Below are 26,360 nucleotides of genomic sequence, written 5' to 3' on the forward strand. Positions count from 1 at the left end.
GTACTGAAATACCACCACCAGTACTGACAGAAATACTGAAATACCACTGCCAGTAATGACAGAAATACTGAAATACCACTGCCAGGACTGATACAAGTACTGAAATACCACCACTAATACTGAGAAATACTGAAATACCACCAACTGTAATGACACAAGTACTGAAATACCACCACCAGTACTGACAGAAATACTGAAATACCAACACTAGTACTGACAGAAGTACTGAAATACCACCAGTACTGACAGAAATACTGAAATACAACCACCAGTACTGACAGAAATACTGAAATACCTCTGCCAGGACTGATACAAGTACTGAAATACCACCACCAGTATTGATACAAGTACTGAAATACCACCACCAGTACTGACAGAAATACTGAAATACCACTGCCAGTAATGACAGAAATACTGAAATACCACTGCCAGGACTGATACAAGTACTGAAATACCACCACTAATACTGACAAATACTGAAATACCACCACCTGTAATGACACAAGTACTGAAATACCACCACCAGTACCGACAGAAATACTGAAATACCAACACTAGTACTGACAGAAGTACTGAAATACCACCAGTACTGACAGAAATACTGAAATACAACCACCAGTACTGACAGAAATACTGAAATACCTCTGCCAGGACTGATACAAGTACTGAAATACCACCACCAGTACTGACAGAAATACTGAAATACCACTGCCAGGACTGATACAAGTACTGAAATACCACCACTAATACTGAGAAATACTGAAATACCACCACCTGTAATGACACAAGTACTGAAATACCACCACCAGTACTGACAGAAATACTGAAATACCAACACTAGTACTGACAGAAATACTGAAATACCTCTGCCAGGACTGATACAAGTACTGAAATACCACCATCAGTACTGACACAAGTACTGAAATACAACCACCAGTATTTACAGAAATACTGAAATACCACCACCAGTACTGATACCACTACTGAAATTCCACCACCATTACTGACACAAATATTGAAATCCCTCTGCCAGGACTGACAGAAATACTGAAACACTACCTCCAGTACTGATACAAGTGCTGAAGTTCCACCACCAGTACTGACAGAAATAATGAAACACTACCTCCAGTACTGACACAAGTAGTGAAAAACCACGACCAGTACTGACAGAAATATTGAACTACTTCCACCAGGACTGAGAGAAATACTGAAACACTACCTCTAGTACTGATACAAGTACTGAAATACCACCACCAGCTGACAGAAATACTGAAATACCACCACCAGTACCGACAGAAATAATGAAACAGTACCTCCGGTACTGACACAAGTACTGAAATACCACCACCAGTACTGACAGAAATAATGAAACACTACCTCCAGTACTGACACAAGTACTAAAATACCACTGCCAGGACTGATACAAGTACTGAAATACCTCCACCAGTACTGAGAGTAATACTGAAATACCACCACCTGTAATGACATAAGTACTGAAATACCACCACCAGTACTGACAGAAATACTGAAACACTACCTCCAGTACTGACAGAAGTACTGAAATACCACCAGTACTGACAGAAATACTGAAATACAACCACCACCAGTACTGACAGAAATACTGAAATACCTCTGCCAGGACTGATACAAGTATTGAAATACCACCACCAGTATTGATGCAAGTACTGAAATACCACCACCAGGACTGACAGAAATACTGAAAAACCACCACCAATACTGACAGAAATAATGAAAAACTACCTCCAGAATAATGAAACACTACTGAAATACCACCACCAGGACTGACAGAAATACTGAAACACTACCTCCAGTACTGATACAAGTACTGGAATACCACCACCTGTACTGACAGAAATACTGAAATACCACTGCCAGTACTTACAGAAATAATGAAACACTACCTCCAGTACTGATACAAACACTGAAACTCTACATACAGTGCTGAAAGAATACTGAAATACCACCACCAGTCCTGACAGAAATACTGATCTACTTCCACCAGGACTGACAAAAACAATGAAACACTATCTCCAGTACTGACAGAAATACTGAAATATCTCTGCCAGGACTGATACAAGTACTGAAATACCACCACCAGTCCTGACAGAAATACTGAAATACCACCACCAGTACTGACAGAAATAATGAAATACCTCCAGCAGGACTGACACAAGTACTGAAACACTACCTAGAGTACTGACAGAAATAATGAAACACTACCTCCAGTACTGACACAAGTACTGAAATACCACCACCAGTATTGATACATATACTGAAATACCACCCCCAGTACTGAGAGAAATACTGAAATACCACTGACAGGACTGATACAAGTACTGAAATACCACCACCAGTACTGAGAGAAATACTGAAATACCAATGCCAGGACTGACAGAAATAATGAAACACTACCTCCAGTACTGATACAAGTGCTGAAATTCCACCACCAGTACTGACAGAAATACTGAAATGCCACCAGTAGTACTGACACAAATATTGAAATACCCCCGCCAGTACTGATACCACTACTGTAATTCCACCACCAGTACTTACAGAAATAATGAAACACTACCTCCAGTACTGATACAAATACTGAAACTCTACATACAGTACTGAAATACCACCACCAGTACTGACAGAAATACTGAAATCCCACTGTCAGTACTGACAGAAATAATGAAACACTACCTCCAGTACTGATACAAGTTCCGAAATACCACCACCACTACTGACAGAAATACTGAAATACCACCGGCAGGACTGACAGAAATAATGAAACACTACCTTGAGTACTGACAGAAATAATGAAATACTACCTCGAGTACTGATAGAAATACTGAAACACTACATACAATGCTGAAAGAATACAGAAAATCCATCACCAGTACTGAGAGAAATACTGAAATACCACTGCCAGGACTGATACAAGTAGGCGTGCAACGGATCGCAGTTGATCCGTGATCCATGCAGATCACGACCCACGGTTTGGCATGCACATGACCCACAGATTAATAACTCATTTTTTAAACTCATAGATTAATCCTAAATTTTTAACGATCACAGAGAAAAAGACAGTTTTTTTCTGCCGTTATTGCTTTTTAATTAATTAATTACACAGGGAAGTCGTGTTCACGTGAACGGGGCATGTTAATCAGTCAACAACAATGGCTAGCGGAGGAACAGAAGAACTCAACAAGCCACCCACGTCATTCAAATCGCATGTATGGGAGCATTTTGGCTTCCCTGTAAAATATAATGATGACAGAAGAAGGTTGGTGGAAAAAACTGTTACAGCGTGTAAGCACTGTGGCACGAGAGAGCCGTATGAAAGCAGCAATACATCGACCATGGCCATGCATCTGAAGCGACATCACCCTGGTGTGCCGACAGGATGCAAACCGCAACAATCACAGCAACAGCTGCTCACCGCTGCATTTAAACAGCCCTTTGCACCAGAATCAGAGCGGGCTAAAGCGATTACCAAATCTATTGGGATGTTTATCACGGCAGACATGAGGCCACACTCTGTGGTGGAAAACAAAGGATTTAAAAATATGCTAAAAGTGCTTGAGCCACGCTACGAAATACCGTCACGCACCCACTTCAGCATGAAGATCATGCCTGAACTTTACAAACAGGAAAAAAACAAAATCGTCACGGACTTATCAGATGCATCCTCTATTGCAATCACCACTGATGGGTGGACATCAAGGGCTACAGAAAGCTACGTAACTGTGACTGCTCACTACATCACAGTGGAGTGGGAGATGCGAAGTCCGGTGCTACAGACACGCCCCCTCTATGAGAGTCTCACAAGCACAAATCTAGCGCAGGTACTGATAGAAACAGTAGCTGAGTGGAAGTTAAAGAGGCACAATGCATGTAGCAATATCCCAGTCACCACAGATAATGCCAGAAACCAAGTAAATGCAGTGACAGAAGCTGGACTGGGGCCACAGATATCTTGCTTTGCACATGTGATAAATTTAGCATGCCAAAGGGGAATCTCAGTGAACCAGATGGACTGCCTTCTTGGGAGGATCAGGAAGGTGGCTTCCTTCTTCTACAGAAGTACAACAGCAGCTCATGTGCTTAAGACCAAGCAAGAAATGCTACAGCTACCAGCCCACAAGCTCATACACGATGTCACGACAAGATGAAATTTCACATATGACATGTTGGAGCGCTATCTAGAGCAGCAGGCAGCAGTATTCTCTGCACTGACAGAGAAGACACTGAAAAAACTATCAGAGACATTGTCACCTTGTCTGATGATGATGTGAAAGTGGCAGAGGAGGTCCTCCAGCTGCTCAAACCTCTCAAAACAGTCACAACCCTATTGAGCACTGAAAATGCACCATCTGTGTCCATGATCCTACCTCTGAAAACCAGAATTCTACAATCCATGTGTGCAAATGAGGAAGACAGCAGCATTGCTAGAGATGTCAAGGCTGCCATAAGAGGGGACCTGATTTCCAGATACACCGACCCCCCTGATATACAAGATTATCTTCATAGATCTACTGCACTTGATCCAAGATTCAAGTCCCTGACTTACCTAGAACCTGCCCTACGCAAGAAGACATACAGTAATCTCACCACTGAGATTGTGGCTACTGAAGAGGTAAAATAGTAATAATATTATTAATATTATTTAATATTAATATAATTAAGAGTGCATTAATATAATTATTTTTTAACTATTATTTATGTGAATAATTGATCTTTATTTTGAATAATATTGGCATATGTTATTGATTGTCTATGAAATATATGACAAGAAATATAGTTAAATAACTCTGAGTAATTTTTTCTGCAGGGTCAAGCCACAGAGCCAACACCCACTGGAGCAGACTCAGAGCCAAAAGCATCTCCTCCACAAAAGAAGTCAGCCATGGAAGAGCTTTTTGGGGATACCTTTGTGAAGGAGTCAGACACAGACAAGGCTTTTTCCAACACCATCAAAGAGGAGGTGGTGTCGTACAGGGCAGCAAGCAGCATGCCAATGGATGGTGGTAATCCACTGGCCACTTCAGTTCCTAGTGAGAGGGTGTTCTCCACGGCAGGTGACACAGTGACTGCTAAGAGGTCTACTCTCTCCCCAGAGAATGTAGACATCCTCATCTTTTTGAAAAAAAAAATTTGTCATCATTATAAGGTTTGGTCTGTTTTCAGGTCTCAGGTTGTTTTTCACATATTGCATTTTAACAACTGAGTATTGAATATTTTATTTTAAAATTTTATTTATTCAGCTGGTTATTTCTTGATTTTATTTTTGCTAAATCATAGGTTCTATAGGCTATTTTTGTTAAAACCAAAAGTTCCTTGCTGTACTGTTCTTGTAATAAATGGAAAGCAAATTACATTCCCTCCCCTTTTTTGCTGATCCGAAAAATGGTCCGATCCGTGACTCAAAAACCATAATGTGATCCGAACTGTGAGTTTTGTGATCCGTTGCACCACTAGATACAAGTACTGAAATACCACCACCAGTACTGACAGAGATACTGAAATACCACTGCCATGACTGACAGAAATAATGAAACATTACCTCTAGTACTGATACAAGTACTGAAATACCACCACCGGTACTGACAGAAATAATGAAACACTACCTCCAGTACTGAAACAAGTACTGAAATACCACTGGTACTGACAGAAATACTGAAATACCACTGCCAGGACTGACAGAAATACTGAAATACCACCGCCAGTACTGATACAAGTACTGAAATACCACCACCAGTACTGACAGATATACTGAAATACCTCCACCAGGACTGATGCAAGTACTGAAACACTATCACTAGTACTGATAGAAATACTAAAACAAAACTGCCACTACTGACAGAAATAATGAAACACTACATACAGTGCTGAGAGAAATACTGAAATACCACCACCAGTACTGATAGAAATACCAAAACACTACTACCAGTACTGACAGAAATATTGAAACAATGCCACCAGTACTGACAGAAGTAATGAAACACTACCTCCAATACTGATAGAAATACTGAAACACTACCTTGAGTACTGATAGGTATACTGGCAGCACTGATAGGTATACTGAAACACCACCACCAGTACTGATAGAAATACTGAAACATTACTGACAGTAGAAACACTGACCTACTGCCATTAGTAATGAGTGAAATACTGAAACACCACCTACCCAAAACCTGTACTGTCAGACTTTAGCACTGCTTTCAGTAGTGACATAAAAATATGACATGTAGTTTTGATGGGTAAATGCAATAAGCTGCACATAAGTAGTAACTGACAACAGCACTATAACTTAATTGCATGTGTAGATCTATGGTACTTGGCATATTTTTGTGACTTATAGTCAAGTCCATTACCAAAAATATTGCATTAACTGTTTAGGAATTACAGACATTTTTTTTACAGAGTTCCTCCATTTTCACAGGCAATTGGACAATTGACTGATAAGCAGTATCATGGCCAGGTGTGGCCTGTTTCCTCATTATTTCATGACAAATTAAGGAGATGAAAGGTCTGGAGTTGATTCCAAGTGTTGAATTTGCATTTGGTAGCTGTTCATTGAAGCTCTCACTATGTGGTCCAAGGAGGTGTTGGTGCAATTGAGGGAGGCCATCATTAGGCTGAAAAAACAAACCAATCAGAGAGATAGTAGAAAGGAGATAGGAGTTGCCAAGTCAACAATTTGGTACAATGTTAAAAAGAAGGAATGCACTGGCAAGCTCAGCAACACCAAAAGACCTGGAAGACTAAAGTGGATGATTGCAGAATTTGTTCCTTGGTGAATAAAAAGCCCTTCACAACATCTAGCCAAGTCAAGAACACTCTGGAGGAGGTAGGCATTGTCAAAGTCTACAATCAATAGATACCTTCATGAATTTAAATACAGACGGTTTACCTCAAGATGCAAACTGCTGGTAACACTCAAGAACACAAAGGCCAGATTAGACTTTGCTAAAAAACCTCTAAAAAAAGCATGATGAGTTCTGATGCAAGATTAACTTGTACCAGAATGATGGGAAGAGAAGAGTATGGAGAAGGAAAGGAAGGGCTCATGATCCAAAGCATACCACATCATCTGTCAAACATCTGGAGACAGTGTTACGGCATGGATGTTTATGGCTGCCAATGGAACTGGTAACTGGTGATTATTGATGATGTGACTGCTAATAGAAATAGCAGGATGAATTCTGAAGTGTATAGATCTATACTTTCTGCTCAGATTCAGACAACTGCTGCAAAACTGATAGGACAGCGTTTCACAGTACGAAAGCAGCCCAAGAGCTTCTTAAGGCAAAGAAATAGAATGTTCTTAAATGGCCAAGTCAGTCACCTGACCTCAAACCAACTGAGCATGCTTTTCACTTACTGAAGACAAAACTGAAGGCAGAAAGACCCACAAACGAGCAGCTACTGAGGACGGTTGCAGGAAAGTCCTGGCAAAGCATCTCGAGGGAGGAAACTCAGCATTTGGTGATGTCCATGGGTTCCAGACTTCAAGCAGTCATTGACTGCAAAGGATTTGCACCCAAGTATTAACAATAATCCTAATATTTATGATTATGTCAGTTTGTCCAATTAGGTTTGAGCCTGTGAATATGGAGGGACTATGTAAAAATGGCTGCAACTCCTAACCGGTTAATGCAATATTTTTGTTAAACCCCTTGGATTAAAGCAGAAAGTCCACGCTTCATTCACATCTTGATTGCTTCATTTCAAACTCATCGTGGTGGTGTACAGAGGCAAAATAATGAAAATTTTGTCACTGTCCAAATACTTATGGATCTGACTGTATCTCTACTCCACAACTTTTATACCACTTCAATTAAAAGTGGTATTCTTTAAGTAATGAATAAGACACAATGGGATGTTCTGTTATAGGAAAATAATCAGCAACCAGGTGGTATGGCTTAATGCAAAGCGGAAGTTGTTTATTTTACAATAACATGTCCCAAAGTGTTTTATTTCTCTCATACCACAGCAATTTGCCAATAATAACATTTTTAATTTAATTTTATTGCTTTACATATAATTTTTAATTTTATGTCATGCTTATGTTTAATGTTGTGGAACATCCATGAGACAAGTGTTGTTACATCATTCCCTCCATAGCCTCTCTTTTTTCTCTCTCATGAAGTTAATAAGACAAAAAAAATGCAGTTTGACATGTTACCAGGAAACTGGAAAGGACAAAGTCCTTTGTCCCAACGAAAAACAATGACACCCAAGACACCTTCCATAAAAATAAATTCCTTCCATATGTAAAATAACATAAGACATCACCTTATCAACTTATACATTTGTCTTTAAGTAACAGCATGTCATTTCTTCCATTTATTTTTAGCCCTAGCTTATATGGAACATCCACCATACATGTCCCTGTGAATTTGTTACTACAGGATTAATTTAAACCTGTGCTATGCGTTATAACCAGCACCACTGTCTGAACTGCTGTTATAGAAAATTAGTCACCAGCTCCTGACCAATCAAATTCAATGATTCAGTAACACTGCAGTGTAATTGTTCACATCATCTGATATATTGTAGAGGTGTAATGTAATGCCATTCCTGAATATTCTTCATTGCCCCTTGTCTCATGCCATGTTTTTATTGACCTGAACTTCAATTGTCCCCATCCACAACATTTCAATACACAGTTGTACATTTAGAACATGAGTTTTTTTGATAAAAATGTAGCATGCTGTTGTTCCAGTAGTGACACGTTCAGTATGAATTTGAGGTAAATCAAAGCTGGCTAAATACATCAGTCTTCAATTGGTTGCTGGTTTGGACATGTTCTGCATATGTGTTTAGCAATAAAATATGTTCTATGCCTTTTTTTTTTTTTTTTTTTTTTTGCTATATTTAGCTATTGCACACTCAATTTTGACTCACGGCTAGGTTGCGTTTTGTTCACTCTTCAACTTACAATTTAAAATCCAATTTAACCTTTATCTTATTATGTGTATCATATTGTCTTCTGTTATACAAATATTAAACATTAATTATATACAATGCCATTCTAATTATATAATATGGTGTGGTTTATTGTGTACTGTTTGAATATCAGTTACTATTTTTCAACAGGTTATTCTGTTTTTTATTTATTTATTTATTTTAAGCTTTTCTGCAAGTTGCCTCCAATATCATATTACTACCAGAGAGGTCTCAAAGTGCGTAAATCCCCAAAAGATACATACTAATGCTTTAAGGTCAGGTAAATTGAGAAATCACATGTTTATCTTTTGACATGTACAGTATGTTCAGGTGTAATGTTTTGAGAGATTTTCCATTTACAAAATTTCTCACTGTAATACACAGTCTGTAACATTTAAACTTGCTGTCATATTGGAATTTAAAGTTACCAAATTACATCAGTAATGGCATTACATTTAGTGCAGGTGTTATAATACTAATATGAATGTCAAAATGTAAACTGTACTGCCCCCAAAGTGACTCTTGTCTAGTGTTCCACCAAGCTAACTAAAAAAGAGACCCTTTCCAGTATGAAGCTCTTTCAAAACAATTAGTGTGTTGGAATAATCTTTGTAATGATGGCCACAGTTGGTATGAACTGGAAATAGAAACCTAATGATTCATTTATCCCTTTATTTGGTATGCTGCCTAGCCAACATTGGCTTGGGAGAGAGCAGCCTAAAGCACCTGCTGAGACTGACATAGATGAAAAGTTACCAATTCCCAAAGAGGGACAGAGATTTACCCAGCCTTATTCTGATAGTTCAACTAATCAAATTACTTCTAACACAAATCGCCTCGAAAACTAAAGACCTCTTTGTTACCAATACATAATCAGGATTAAGCATAATTTAGTCTGTGAATTTATACTCGAAAGTACTTGGGTGTGTTACTCCTAATGCGGACAGGGCAGATGCTCTCTGAAGTATTTTTTAGATACCATTTATGGTGTGTGTAAAAATCTCATGGGACAATTTAATATAACAGTGCCTACCAGTTTTAAGACTCCATCACTAGTCCAGCAAACACAGAAGCTACCAGTCTTCGATCCAAACAAAATGGTAAGTATTTTTATTATTATACCCTACATTCTATAATATTCTATTATTATATCCTTATATTATGCCTAAAATTTAAGATTTTTACATTATGTTGTATAGCTATATGATATTTGTGGTGAACACCTGTGAAATTTCTGTTCTTGAGTATATTGTAATTATTGTAATTTTATTTTGTATTTCTTTTTTCATGAAAATTTCTTCAGTGTATTGGATTCTTTGCCATATACCCTCGCTAGAGTCACTGGTTTATTACGTACCACATATGTGTGTCTTGTGTGTAATAAATAATGAAACTGGTAAACCAGATATGCATATGTACAGAAAATGTTCTCATTTAAGGCAAGCAAACTGACTCCAGAGCAGATCACAGAGTATAAAGGCGTTTTTGAAATGTTCGACGAGGAGGGGAATGGGGATGTGAAGACACAAGAGCTGGAGAGGCTGATGAGTTTGATGGGAATCAACCCGACAAAGAGGGAACTGAGTCAAATGGCCAAAGATGTGGATAAAGACGGTGAGTTTAACAGTAAACTGGAACCACTGACTCTATGCTATTTCTCACCCTAGTTTTGCTTAACTACAGAGCAACTTTTTACTAAAACTTTTCTGGCATATCACTTGTCAAATTTGTCAAAATTCAATTAAATTCAATGAAATAAATTTATTGAACTGTAGCTGGTTCTGCAAGATGTTCAGTAAAACTTACAGCTAATTTCCATATAAATCTGCACAAATTGTACCTGAGAGTATTTTTTTTTTTTAAAGCAAAAGGTCATCACACCAAATATTGATTTTGTTTCAATTTTTACTGTTTACTGCTCTTTATATATTTTTTTATTTTTTAATTTCATTATTTTTGAACTCATCTTTGCTCTACAGCATTTCTTTGCATGTTCCTAAGACTTTTGCACAGTACTGTATATATATATATATATATATATATATATATATATATATATATATGTGTGTGTGTGTGTATGTGTGTGTGTGTATCTGAGGCTTGGCTTTAGATTTCAGCCAGTTAATTTGAGCACTCTTCAAGTGGAGTTTTGTAAACAGGGAAGTATAAGAGGATTATATGGGATGAGTGCTGAGATTTAAGATTTCACCACATGTGGGTGACCAATTCACTCCAGCCTGCCTTTAAAAAAGCAAATGAACGCCATCTACAGGCTAAGGAAAAGATGAAGACTTGGGTTGTCTCAGTTTTAGAGATTTTTATTTCTTTTTCTTTTTTTTATTTTGTGAAAAGCTTGCTACAATATAAAAATAATTTTAAAAACCTAAAAAGATACAGCACAAAAATGACATGTCTCGATAGTAAGCATCCGGTAAAGGTTAACATGGTCATATACAATCAAAGGATTAACAACAGTTCAATAAAATCTTGTTTGTGAGTCATTGTGTAAATTAGGAATGAGTATTTTGTATGAGTATGTAGTCAGTAATCATCTTTAGAGTAGGGATCAGGGTGTTTTTGAGAAGGGAGCTGATTGAACTCTGCTAGACTTGAGCCAGTTCTGGGACTGATTTCCTCTGAGCTATAAGCATGATACATGTCAAAAAAGATTCTATGCTAGCTTAATTTACTTTTGCTCCTATACCTTAGAGAGAGGGGACATTATCTATAAATTAGATAGTTTGCATACCCATGACAAAGAAATTTGTTATATAACAAGAACACTTTTATTGTGTTATGTTTCACAGATTCATCATCACAGGTGACAGAAATGGACAAAAAGTCCCCTCTGGATGCGATCTAAATATTCTTGTATAACTTGTATCCCACCCTTTGTCTTTATAACTGCCTCCAACCTCTTTTTGTATCATCTGAGCAGATTTTTGACTTTCTCAGTTGTAATATTACTTTCCTATTTTTTTCCACACAAAAAAAAAATTCAGTGGTATGCAATGTGCTTCTAGGTAATAGTGATTTAAATATCTGGTCTATGCAGCACATCACTAGTTCCAGATTCTCAAAATAGATTTTCACATAAAACAGAAATAACAGCACAACTTTTGGAATATGGTATTGCTTCATTAATCTTTAAAAACAACTTTCAGTCTTATTCTGTGCAGTGGAAGTCTCTGGGGATCATTTATTTGCCTTTTTTTTTTACTTTCAACGCAAATAATATTCTAACTTAACATGAAAATGTGCAGAAAGTGTGTTTTAATGCTGTAATTCTGGTTCATTTGATTGTTTTGTAAATACTACCATTTTCACTTTTACAGGCAAAGGCACCTTTAACTGTGACAGGTTTCTGGGTCTTATGGCTCTTTACCACGAGAGAGCTAAAAACCAAGACGCTGAGCTTCGAGCTGCCTTTAAAGTGTTTGATAAGGAGGCTAAGGGCTACATTGACTGGAATACACTCAAGTAAATTAATGACCCATCTTATTCAATATGACAGTAGTGTAAATCTTTTCACAACTACTGTAAAAAATACTACTCCAGGTTCTAGCTAATATCACTTTTTATACAATAAGGACTGTATCTGACAAAACAGCCTGTAAGGATTAGTATGTTTTTGTCTACTATTTCAACATCAAGGGTATACTATGTAGCATATACAGTAAATGCAAATAAGAGCATGTTTTATTAGGTTACATGTACTGTACCAGTTATCTTGAAGCCTTTAAGATGCTTAAAATTTATCCTAATTTAGTATGAACTCCCACATAACTGTATGCAGGTATGTGTTGATGAATGCCGGTGAACCTCTCAATGAAGAAGAGGCAGAACAGATGATGAAGGAGGCTGACAAAGATGGAGATGGAACAATTGATTACGAAGGTGAAAAGACCTTCTATACAAAAATTGATTTGTTTTACATTCCAATAAAACTTCTCTGTTATTTGTTTTACATAACACATTTCCAGCCCTGGTCCTGGAGTACCCCTTGTCCTGCACATTTTAGTGCTGTCCTTAGTCTAAGAGTCCTACTATAACTCAGAAAGAGCTGTTACTTAGCTGATTAGTTAAATCAGTTGTGTTGGGAGCAGGGAAATCACTAAAATGTGCAGGGCAGGGTGCGCTCCCCGACCAGGGTTGGGAACTTAGGGAACTCCTCTAGACCATAACCAAAACCAGATTTCTTAATACCACCATGGTTTCTTTAATTATTAGTCTCAATAACAGATAACTGCTATACTGAAAAGCCATAGCGTGGAAATATATCCCTCTAAATATATATTTATTACATTTTCCAGAATTTGTTGCCATGATGACTGGAGACTCTTTCAAGATGACCTGAGACTGAAATTGGAGAAGCATGTGGATGAACAGAGAAATGCAAATGCACATCCCTGGAAGATCTCACCAAAAATTTGTTTGAATTAAAGAATTATATAACAACACCATTACTGATATCTAACCTCATTGTACAGTTACAATATGTGCAACACTTTTTTCACCCAGAATATGATATAAACAAAACATTCCAAAAAAGAGGGGGAAATTCTATGAATGAGAAAAATGTGGTTCATTGACAACTTGACAGTTTGACAAAATGGCCAATAAGGGGTTAATATCCCTGAAACCCACTTCCACTACGGTCATGGCACATGGGGAGCTTAGCCGTGAAATCTCATCCCTGTTCCAGTGACGGATGTGTGCTGGAACCAATCATGACCTCGCATCATTCTGCAGCTGACCAATGGCAACGCATAAAGACGCTGGTAATGGGCGGGACTATCAGCTAACGCTCAAACCGCATACTAACATACTACACAGTATGTGAAAACAGTATGTCAGCATAGGTAGCGCACTAGTTTGACATACTTCGTAGAGTGCTAGTATACGTTTTCAGACGTAGCCTGTTGTCAAGGTTTGTAGCATCCATATAACGGCCTATGTTTATTCAGGAATATAGAGGAATGGGAAGAGAGAAGTATTAGGCAGTGTTGAGTAAAGGAAAATTAGGAACAAGACGACAGGTTCTGTTCAAAAGCTGTTTTGTATTTAATTTTTATAGCTTTGCTGAGCACTTTTTTCCTTGTTGAGGTGTAACGGAGACAGAAGACAGTCCACTTTTTCTTACTTTCAGCGCTGTGTTGTCATATAATCAACCCTGGGTGCTGTTCTTTATGATAAGGTGAGTGTGTGCTTGTAATATAAAACTCTTGTCCATTTATAATGGCTGTGCCATCTTAGCACTGATGTATTAGCTGCCAGACGAGTGTCATATGACTGATACATTTAGACGCTGCGTTTGCGTGACTGTCTTTGTCCTGAGCTTATCGCTGATTGGTCGGGGTGAGACGCTTCAGCAGGCCCGGCAGCTGTGATTGGCTGGCAGCTTCACATGTTCTTCATTAAGCATCATCATCATCGGGGTTCATGTACACACACACGCACACGCACTTATACATATATAAACACACATACACACACACATACATATATATATACATACATACATACACACATACATATACACATACACATACACACACATACACACACACACCAAAAAAGGAATGTCACTGTTAAAGGAAAACTCCACACACATTAAATATGTATGTATTTAATATTTTATTTAGATGTGCTTATGAGCACAAACCTTTTGGGACTGGAGATGAAACTGGAGAACCTGGAGGAAAGTCATGAGGAGAGAGGGAGAACATGCAAAAGTCCACACAGACAGAAACCCAAGTTCATCTACACACACACACACACACACACACACACACCAAATAAAGGAATGAGAGTAAGCAGAGTGTAGGAATGTCACAGTTAAAGGAAAACTCCACACACATTAAATATGTATGTATTTAAATATTTCATTTAGATGTGCTGAAGTATTCTGGTGCTACTTTGTTGGTTCGTGCTGTATTTTTGTTCTTCCTGTGAGAAGTTAGGGGTTGTCTGCTGTGCTGACGTCACCGGGGGGACAGTGCTAGTTACAAAAATATTTCAACGATATCAGAAAATTAGGGACGACAGTCAGATACCGGTCACTGTTATCTCCTAAAACAAAAGAGCGAGAGCTTCTTTTCTCACTCTCCTTTTTCATCAATGTTCAATGTCATATTAATGAGAAATCCAACATAGAAATAGTTGTGCCAAGTTATACTGCCTGTTTGAAATACTGTAATTGTGAAGTAAATGAATATTAATGCCACCACGGTGTCGTAATTACTGCTCAACTCCTATTTTTCTATGAGCCCCGACTTTCCGAGTAGGGGGCGTGTCGATAACAAAAAGTCAGTGGCGGCTGCCAACGTAACTACAGCAGAAGGTAATAAGAATGAACTGAACAGTATATCAGAACATACATAATTATCTCTTAAATAATTATGTATGTTCTGATATACTGTTCAGTTCATTCTTTTCTAAGGCAAAAGAAACTTGTTGATGATACAAAAAATAAACAAAAACAAAAGAAGTTTTTTTCGCATCATCCAAAATCACTTGAACACACACCGTTTCGTAATTACCACCTCTGAACTCGTACGTATGAACTTCTGAGGACTTGAAGGCAACAACACAACAGAGTTGCTCGTCTAGATAGCGATCTACAGTATGAGATGATATGCACGATGATGTTGATCGAGGATGATATTAGCATGAAAGTTGAAGCTTTGGAACCTGATCTGTTTGAGCAAAGTGTACAGATGAGGAGTTGAGAGAGTTGTACAAACTAAAGAACTAAAGCATGGCTGCATTTCTCCCTTTAAGTAGAGATGAAGCAAGGGCTAACGTTGCTTTTGTCTAACGCTTGCAACTCAGACTTCTGGCTAGTACAAACCAAAGAAAACAGCCCCTCACCTCGGAACTCGGGTCGCCTCAACCCTGAGTTCAGCAAGTGACATCAACTCAACATGGCTAAACAAAACTCAGCATCAGCCTAAACAAAGTAGCACGTCTTGCCTTTAAATGAGTTATGCTGTATATACTATGTACTTACTAGTCATACATAATAAATAGGATTATCAATCAGCATACAGACATATTAGCTTTTGATTATACAGCACCCTGTGTTGAGGAGGTAAATATACATCACTTATCATACTTTGTAGCTTGAATGCACAGAGGTTGAAAATGATATAATTATGTTCTGACTTCCCACTTCTGAGGTAAGTCGAATGCACCATAAATCCTACTGGCACCACTATCAGCAGCCAGTTGAATAGCATTAAGGGTATCGTAGGAAACTCTAAACCAATGTGAAAATAGACAAACATGTCGGTGAAAGAAGTTTAAATTTAAAAAGTTAACTGCACTGCACCAAGAAATGTTACATGGGATGCAAACACACTGCATGTTAAACGTGTTGTTAACTGGTCCACAACTGTGGCCATAAGCAACATACATGCATTAATCACTACATTACTGGTGTGCATTAGTTAGTCTTCAGTGTTTATTCGTTCATCTTCAGTAAACGCTATATCTAGGTAAGGGTCGCGGTGGAGATGGGAGAGCACCCTGGCTGGGATGTCAGTCCATCACAGGACACCATGCACAAACACATTCACACACTCATTCACACCGGTGAGCAATTCAGCATAGCTAGTCCACCTACCGACATGTTTTTAGGACCTGGGGATGAAACGGGAGAACCTGGAGGAAACTCATGAGGACACAGGGAGAACATGCAAAAGTGCACAGTTAAGAATCGAACCAGGGTCCCTGGGGCTGTGAGGCAGCAAAACTACACACTGCATCACTATGCTGCCCCTTAGTACCTGTATAGTATAGTATAGTATAGTATACTACAGTATAGTGTAGTGTAGTGTAGTATAATATTGTAGTACATATAGTTTAACACAATCTTCACATCATTGGGATACTTGATGCTGTCGGGAGGAAATCAAATCCATGTTGTCTGCAGTCTGTGACTGCATAATGAAGATTTTCGGTTTGTGTGTGTTTCATTTAGGGCTGCACAATATTGAAGACAAGTGTGATATGCGATAACTTGTAAAATAATGCGATATGCCATATGTTAGTGCTATGAGTGTTTAAAATCAATTTAAATTATATATATATATATATTTATATATTTATATAATGACATAACCAACATACATTTTCCTGTTCTTTTGAGGAAATGAAAGCATTCTCTGCTATCTGCGTCACCCTAAAACTTGGACTTTTCGTAACTTTTTGAAGTATTAAAATCATTCGGTTATTGCAAGCCTTTGCGATATGCATTTTGCGATAATTACATTTGCGATATTTTGATAATTTCTATATATTGTGCAGCCCTAGTTTCATTGGCAAAACACGTCCCTTTATATACTATCTACAGTATGAATTTGAAAATCAGATCGTCAGTGAATGGGAATATTATTTTAAATAATAATTGTTTTTAATTGCATGTTGAGCCACAAACTGAGAACCATTGGTCCAAACAGTTAGATTTGACTTGAGTTAGTTTCCAAATGTTTTGTGGCCCAGTGTACCCAAATGTTCTCCCTGAGGTTAGCCACAGGCTAAACACCAGCAAGATGTGCAGAGTTATATTCATAAATCAAATATCATTGCTCAAGCACCTAAAACACTTACATACAGTAAATGACTCAGTGTTAACTCCAACACTGTTAAACTCCCTCTTATAGAATAGTGGTGTCAGGGAAACGTTACAACACTATGGAGTTCACTGTGGAATCACAGAAGTGTACACTCTTAGGGAAAAAAAAAAAGGTTCCTCAAGTGTCTTTTGGATGGTTATCAGTTCTCGTTTTCAACCCCCTGTTGTAGCGTTCCCACCGATAAAACAAACCGAAGACCCCTTTAGATTGCTAAATAGTACTGTCTTTTACCCAGAAAAGGCATTAGTATTAATTTTACTCAAGATGATATTTAAATATGTGGGAGTTTGTTTGATGTTAGTGTGTACCATGTAACGCTGGCAGTTACCCTCCACACTCACAGCTCTGTTTAACCAGAGAAAGATAAGAGAAAGAGAAAAAGCTTTCATGAGAGAAAACAAGACTGCGAGAGAAAAACAGACACAGAGGCTAGGTGCAGGCATATCTATGTTGTCTTACGAAACACTCGTTCCTTTCATGGGCCTTGTTTCTGCGTACTGTCTTTCCTGGGTACAGCATCACGCTGGCGCTGGCACTCTTTCTCACCCCCACCTTATACCCACATCCTGTCACAACGCCCACTGCTGCCCAGCTGCCACAGGGAGGGGGACAAGGGGAAGTTAACGATGCAGAGAGGTGAAAGCACACACACACCAATTGTAACGCCGTGTCACTGATCAGTCAGTCCAACTTGATGTCCCTACACACACACATGCTTACTTGTATTACTATCCTAGTCAAACCCTGGGGTTAAGCCAGATGTTAAGTTGATGTTAAGCCTAGAAATTTCAAGGTTTGGTCTGCCTATCTGTGATTTTATAATATTTAGCAATAAAGGTTTCCTCAGTAAAGGTCAAAAGTGTTGGTGTAAAACCTCTTTCATATTAAGTATTCAGCGTATATTCATATTCTTGCCATATTTATAGCACAAACTTTTGCCATATAAAGAAGGCAAGATAAAGCCTTATACATTAAATCTCAGTCTTGTAGTGTAAATACAAGTGTAAATCTACCCCAAACACAAACTTAATCAGAATCCTAATACAAAATCACACCTCAACTATTATTCTCTTTAAGTCTAATTCTAATGCTAATGTACACTGTAACTCAGTTGTAATTGGAACTATAACTCAAAGCAGAACCTAATTCATAACCAAATATATTCTGGTAAGACATTTTGTCATTATAGTAGTATAAATGATTGCCAATGAAGGCTCAAATGTAAAGGCTAACTGGGATATTTATTTATTTATTTATTTATTTATTTATTGGGACATGTTGAATTACATTGTGTCAAATTCAGCTGCTGCAAACCAAATATAATTAAAAGCCATATGAATGAATTAAGTATTAAGCATATAATGTTTTCATGATTTAGCCTGTATTTATTCAAGCATTCTCAGTAAATACTCTCTGAGGAAAATAAAACTCAATGCTTAATACTTTGAGGAGTGTATGCGTCACAGGATTTAGCAGAAGATGTGAATGAAAAGCAGGAAAAGCAGCATGCGGTTAGAGAGATTCTAACCTTCATTCACACCAAACCTGGTCTCATGTCTACAGCATCTCCACTTCTCTATTTTAAGCCTCAAACCTCTTTCCTGCCCCAGCATCCAACCCCCGCGTCCACACACACATCCTAACGGCTGTGATGTGGAAGGAAGCTCTGCTCTTGCCAGCGCTATCACACATTCTCAAGCATCCATGACCACAGAGTGTTTTTAGAGTGCGCGTGCACACACACACAAACACCACAGACTTACTGACTATGCCAAATATCAAGGAATGGGTACAGTCTGTTCACTGAGATTTTTTCATTAATACTGAAATAGTATTAATTCAAGCAAATTGTTCTGCATGGTTGTATTGATTATTATACTTTAGTACTGAATTTGAGGTAATAAAAATGTTTTCGATTCTCACTTTATTGGACAATCTCGAATCTGAGGCTTTCTTAGTGAGCTGTTAAAAAAGTGTAAAATTTGGAGGGCTGAATTAACATCTTCAATCCAGTCGAACACGAATGAGAACTGAAATAGTTCTTGATCTTTTATCCCTAGGATTTTGCTCTGAAGATGTTGTTTGCTCAAAATGCAAAGATGGCTACACTGAATGAAATTGAGTGGAAGCCAGAAAGTGTGATATTTTATTATTTGATGAACTTGATGTTTTGCAGGATGATGAATGTAATGGCTGAGGAGTGACCCAAACAACCATCTCCATCACCACCAGCTCCTCTATCCCAGGGCCATGTCTCTGACAACTGTCAAACCTAATTTCTTCAGTCCATCCTTAGAGTATACTCCAGTCTCTGTCCGTACACTTGTCTCAACTCTTTCCAGCCCTGTCCTCATCAGTTCAGTGGAGAGCAGGACAGAACAGGATAATGCTACGTATAGAGCCACCTTCTCCACTGTCACTGTACCAGCAAATGAGACAGGCTTCAACTCCACGCGGCTCCCCATGGCATCAGTGGATGGTGCTGGCATGGGCATGGTCCTCATGCCCTTTGGCATAATCAGCATTGTTGGGTTGGCTGTTGTCGTGGTGAGGTTGTTATGTTTGTCTGGGTAATACAGCCAGATTGCTAAATCTTTGGATGCTTGTAGTCGAGTTGAGTGTTGTTCTGTAACTGCCAAACTGTATGAACATTCCTTAATGCTCTAGTTAAGATTGCTTCTAGTACTTTAGTGGGAAAAAAAGCATTTAATTAGGACAACAATGCTTATAGTATGTAACCTATTTTCACCATGCTTTCTGAGTTTAGTTAGTTCTTGGTCAGAGGTATTTCTGAATACTAATAAAGTACTACGTATATACAGAACAGTCTTTAAGTTCTACTCTACCTATGTTTCTGTTCACAGATGCTGTATATAAGGAAAAAGAAAAGGTGAGAAATCACTGGATCACTGGACTACTTCAGTATTTTTAGTATTTTGCAAGATGTGACAAACATTTCACTGATAAAATCTTCTCGGTGCAGACTGGAGAAGCTAAGGCACCAGCTGATGCCCATGTATAACTTTGACCCAGCCGAGGAGCAGGACGACCTGGAACAGGAACTTCTGGACCACGGCCGAGACGGCAGCCCAGCAGGACCAAATTCCAAAGTGAGTATAATTGAATTGTCTGTATTATTTTTGATAACTTATAAAACAGTTCTCATGGTTAAGGCCAAAAGTTTGCTAGCAAAAGACATTCAAACTCAATTTTGTTTTAAACATTTCATGTCACCATATATGTCTTGTGTATACAAGTTAGTACATAGATATCTACTTTATTTACATAAGAGGTCATTTCAAAATAATAGCTAAGAGACAGATTTATTTAAGCTTTAATTTACTATATCACATTTTTAATTGGGAAGCATTTGTTAGCATTGCCTTTTAATTGCAAATGCTTGGGGTAGCCTTCCACAAGCTTCTCACAATACTTTGCTGGAATTTTTGCTCACTTCTTCTGACAGAACTGGTGTGATGGCCACTGCAGTACTTTCACTCTGCTATCTTTAAGTTACATTTAGTTACATCTTTGGAGGTATGCTCAGGAACACCCAGTTGCGGCCAAGTTTTAACTTTCTGGCTGATGTCTTGGGGTGTTGCTTCAGTATTTCTAGAAAATCTTTCTTCCTTATGATGCCATGTATTTTCTGACATGCACCAGTCCCTTTTCCAGCGAAACCCCCCTACAGTATGATGCTGCCAACCCCATGCTTCACACTTCGGATGGTGTTCTTCGGTTTAAAAGCCTCACACTTTTTCTTCCATACATAGGGCTCATCACTATGGCCAAACTGTTCAATTTTTGTTTTACCTGACCAGAGAACACTCCTCCAAAAGGACTGTGATGACCTGCAAACTTCAGTCTGGCTTTTTAATGCCAGTTTTGGAGTAGGGGCTTCTTCCTTGCATTCCTTCCTCTTTCATTCCTCTTGGAATTCAGTTAAACCTTTCGGACCACAGTTCTTCCCTGGTAGTTTATTTGTGCCTCCTTCCTGAACAATGCAGTGTCTTTGTGATCTCGAGATTTTTATATTTGCGTACAATTCTATGTACTGATGCTTGTGGTACCTTTTTTTTTTTTTTTTAAATTGCTCCTAAGGAGGAACCGGCCACTTTTTTTTTTCCCTGAAGTCTTGGCTGAGTTGCTTGGAATTTCTATTTTCTATTTCACCCCTCTATCAAGGGCAAAAATACACTGTCTCTGAAGGTAGACCCTTTTACAGTCTCAGGTGCGCTCCTAATTAACTCCTAGTTATGACAGTCGGCCAATCAGAAGATTCTAAAAGTCATTACATCAATTCAGTTCAATTTAATTTCACTTATAACAATGGACATTGTCACAAAGCAGCTTTACAAAAATGTATACATTCCAGGTTATAAATATTAAGTTTATAAATTTATCTCTAGTTTATTAGCAAGCCAGAGGCAAGGAAAAACGGCATGAGGAAGAAATCTTGTGACGAACCAGACTCAATTTCTGGAACCTTCAAGACTGTTTAAAGTGACCATCAGCTTGGTGTATGTAAACTTTTGACCCACTGGAATTCTGATATATTGAATTTAAGCTGAAATAAATCAGTCTCTAACCAGTTGTTTACCTCTGCTATGGACAAGTCAGTGACCTGCCAAAGAAATGTATGTTAACATAAATGTGTGGAGATGTGAAAATCTGAGATTGAATATCCTTAGCCCAGGTGTATGTAAACTTTTGGCCTCAGCTGAAGTAGTGGACCTTCAGACCTGACTGTGTTACTACATGGTCTTTTTATAGCACGTCTTAAGAATAGAGGGAGTCAAAGCAGTATTAGAGTACAGCGTTTAAAACGATCTCAGGATTATAGATAGAGTGAACATTAGGATTAGGTTTTAGGATTAGTTTTAGATTAGTGCATTTATAGCTCATCTGAAGGCAATAGAAACAATAGAAAGTGCTTGGAGGAAAGCATGCCAAAAACTGCCCTCTTCTCTGCCCTCTTCTCTGCACACTTCTCTGCACACTTCTCTGCACACTCTGCACACTGTAATGCAATGCCACTATCTGTATCGGTTTGTATCTTAATCTGTTTTCAGATTTAAGTGAGCATGGTCTAGACTGTAAGCAAATGAACTATATTTCTAAACAATGTCTTTCCCTAATCAGGGAGCTGTTGTTTATGACAATAGTCAACTAATATTTTTGTTAGATTTACTTCAGTTTTCTGATTTGTTACATTCCAGAAAGATCACAAAAATTCGTTGTCAGAATCTGGAAACAAAACTGGGATACAGCGCTGCTGCTAATCTAAATGGGATCCTTTAAGCAGCATTTTGTTTTAATGTCTATGATTTTCCAGGAAGATTTTCTGTAAATAATGTTTAAGAACAGTCATTTAAGAACAGTGAAACATGCAATGAATTTAAAAGTTAATATATTTTTTTAATTATTTAAATGATTATTTATGAAGACCCCAGCATATAGAACAGTGACTCTATAAATAAAAGCACATTTTTTGATTGTACAGAAATATGGTAGAAATATGGTTTTATTTTATATGGAGCTCAGCAAGGAAGTGTTTAGGTCTACTGGAGCAAACTAGTTGCCACTACATTGGGCTTGTTTTGGAGCAAAGTTGCTGGTGGAAAAGTCCAATTTCCATAAACATAGACTAGGCAAACAAAGGGAAAGTACAGATAGTATACAGTATCTATGATGTATAGAACAGCTTCTGTTTTAAGATATATTGTAAAAAAAAAAACAAGTCTCCCTTATCCAGACCCTGAACTTTTTGGGCTAGATTTGAGATGTATATGTAATGGAAATTTTGCTGAGATCTGGCAACCTTGTCCGTGTGAAAGCAATGCTCCGCATGAAAGTAAAAACCTAGTGATCTTGTGCCTTTTTGTTTCATCCTGTGGGATCTCAAAAAGTAATGCTTTCTGACAAGTTTTCTAAAATAAACAGTGAAGTGTGCTCCTCCTATTCATATCTGTATTTGTATTCATTTAGAGCACGTTATCTGTTCAATGCGAATAATGTATTTGTATTACAGCTGTACTATATACAAACTCACAGACAACATTAATTGACTAGTGTCAATGAAAGGGGAGTGAACTAGTGAACTGAAAAGGTAGAAGGGACATCATTCCCACCTTGAGAGCAACACCATTTACATTCACCATCCACTTTATTAGGAACACCAGTGAACCCGCACATTCATGCAGTCAATCATGTGTCAATCATGTGGCAGCAGTGCCATGCAAAAAAATCATGCAGATACAGATCAAGAGCTTCAGTTAATGTTCACATCAAACATCAGAATGAAGAAAAAGTGTGCTCTCTGTGTAAACTCAAAACAAGCTCATCTGGCACCAACCATGCCACGATCAAAGTCAGTTTTTCCCCATTCTGATGTTTGATGTGAACATTAACTGAAGCTCTTGACCTGTATCTGCATGATTTTTTTGCATTGTGCTGCTGCCACATGATTGGCTGATTGGATAACTGCATAAATGTGGAGGTGTACAGGTGTTCCTAATAAAGTGACCAGTGAGCGTATACCCTCATGGACTCCTGGCTACAACCGTGCTGTGACATCATCTGGATTGGAACTTGCTATCTCTTTCCCATTTATTCTTGCACTTCTTTAATTGATGAATGGCAGTGTGAATTTCTTTACAGTGATCCTTAGATCCTGACCCTGTCATTTCTTTCACACTAAGATTACTTTGTGTAACAGTGAAAGGCTTTACTGTCTTCTGTCTCATTCTCAGACGCTGACATCAGGTCAGGGTGGCGCTCAAGTGGCGAGTCGACTGGTCTTTACGGACGTTGCTGATGCCATAAATGTATGACATCACTCCTGCAGCATAAATGAAGATTTCAGAAATCTCCAGGGACATCATGTAGACAACGGGAATTTTCCAGCTTCATATTTTCACACTAGACTGGAATCAGACATTGATTTAGCAAATGTCTGTAGACTATAAGGGAAGTTTCAAATGATCTCTAGGAGACTGGTAAGATTAGGTTGCATTCGCTGTATTAAAAAAAAGGAAATGGCATTTCTGTGCATTTTATATAAAAGCTTATTTAATTTCATTTCTAATGATCCCTTTTAAATGGATTGTTTCAGACCGGGTTTAATCCATCATAGTCACGGATATATACAGTATATGTCTAGATGTGCATTTTTAGAAGTGTTTATTAAAGAAATTTCATAGTAGTTGCTTTTAATCTTTGTTCATGAATAGTAATAGCATGCATTTTTAGATACCACATGTACACACATCACTGCATCACACAGTTAAAAGGCTCCAGTTACTCGTATTCATTTTATTATTCTTAACCTTGTTTCTGATAAATTCAAATTAGTTTGTGTTTATTTGTCTAGCTCTTTTAACAGTAGACATTGTAGCAAAACAGTGCTACATAAATAAAGGTGTAGATTAATGAGGTGACAGTGGAAAGGAAAACTCCCTGAGACAACATGAGGAAGAAACCTTGAGAGGAACCAGAGTCTTCTGCGTGATGCCGGATAGTGGGATTATAAATCATTATTGTTCTTCAACTGTACATTATAAAATCAATACTATGTATGTTGAAAGGATGGTAAACATAAGCATATTGTGAATAATATTCATGGAATAAGCACAGGACAGTTTTTTTATGGTTACAACAGCAGTTCCTAGGTACAAGTTTTAGAAGTACAGGTGATGGATAGTGGTTTTGTGATTAACCATGAAGTCTTCTCACTAAAGCTGGGAAATTGTAAGGCTCCTTTTCTTTACAGTTAGGGGACATTCTTTCTTCAAGTGCATAAAAACATAGTAGAAGTGGTTGGGAATTTGATGCACATTTTCTCTACCACTGCCATAGCTCAAACTACAGCTTCTTGAACCTTTACTTCTTATTTCTCTCCTGTTAGCATCATCTCTCCTGTTAGCATCAGGTGTTCTACAATGTAAAAACATTTTTTAAAAAAGTTATTTTGCCACAGCCTTACCCAAAGCCTAAATACACAATTTTTAACTGTATTTATAGAAAGAGAGAGGTGATTTATATTCTATGTAGGATCTCAAAGACAACAGGTATGACAAAGGGAGACAGGTTATTTTAACCTGAAAAGAATCACAACTGAGATCTGAAGTTTTCTACAGAACTCAGTTTCCTCAAAAGCTTCTGCGAAACTGCGTCAGTGCTACTGAAGCAGGCCTTGATGAATTTCAAAGTAACCGTAATGTCAGTTCATGGCTCTATTTAAAACAGGGTGAATGAAAAAGAAAAATTAAAGAGCCTCTAAGAGTACTAACATGATAGTTTAACAAACAATGCTGTGTATGTAGTTATGTACTACCATTACAAAGCAACTTTTGTCTTCAAACCAAGTTATTCAAAATGAATAGAAATTATGGGGCATTCTCTTTGTGTTTCTAGTAGATTTTTGTGCACTTGCCCTGAAATGTGCTTCCTTCCTTCTCTTACTCCAGAGTGTGGGTGCTGTGTTTGCTTGCTTCCTTGCACAATAAAGCGTGTAATGATTATTGTTTCAAACAGATTAACTTTTTTGAAATTTCTCTCTAGTGAGGCAGAGAGAAAAGTCATTATATGTCATGTATGTCTATATAAGTACTCTCTCTCTCTCTGTGTGTGTGTGTGTGTGTGTGTGTGTGCTACTATGGAGTAATTGTCTGTGGCAGCATTCCACACTCTCCAAAACCAGCAGCATTAAAGAAAATTTGTAACGTGTGTGAACATGACCATAAATAAAAGCAAAAAACT

The 26,360-nt window shown here is 37.9% G+C and overlaps 2 protein-coding genes across 2 annotated transcripts; both read left to right on the forward strand.

Moving 5' to 3' along the window:
• The first annotated feature begins 9,929 nt into the window (after positions 1 to 9,929).
• LOC113535004 (calglandulin) lies at positions 9,930 to 13,424 on the forward strand. The gene is made up of 5 exons (XM_026928057.3): positions 9,930 to 10,061; positions 10,401 to 10,575; positions 12,297 to 12,441; positions 12,758 to 12,858; positions 13,275 to 13,424. The coding sequence occupies exons 1-5, from the start codon at positions 9,966 to 9,968 to the stop codon at positions 13,316 to 13,318; spliced, it is 561 nt and encodes a 186-aa protein (XP_026783858.2). The 5' UTR covers positions 9,930 to 9,965; the 3' UTR covers positions 13,319 to 13,424.
• Positions 13,425 to 13,508: 84 nt separating this feature from the next.
• si:ch211-161c3.5 (uncharacterized protein C3orf18) lies at positions 13,509 to 26,312 on the forward strand. The gene is made up of 5 exons (XM_026926274.3): positions 13,509 to 14,158; positions 19,777 to 20,147; positions 20,465 to 20,490; positions 20,584 to 20,710; positions 24,353 to 26,312. Exons 2-5 carry the CDS (start codon positions 19,851 to 19,853, stop codon positions 24,431 to 24,433), a joined length of 531 nt encoding a protein of 176 aa, XP_026782075.1. The 5' UTR covers positions 13,509 to 14,158; positions 19,777 to 19,850; the 3' UTR covers positions 24,434 to 26,312.
• Positions 26,313 to 26,360: the final 48 nt, after the last annotated feature.

The sequence above is a fragment of the Pangasianodon hypophthalmus genome, chromosome 2 (genome assembly GCF_027358585.1).
Source record: "Pangasianodon hypophthalmus isolate fPanHyp1 chromosome 2, fPanHyp1.pri, whole genome shotgun sequence".
Taxonomy (NCBI): Eukaryota; Metazoa; Chordata; class Actinopteri; order Siluriformes; family Pangasiidae; genus Pangasianodon; species Pangasianodon hypophthalmus.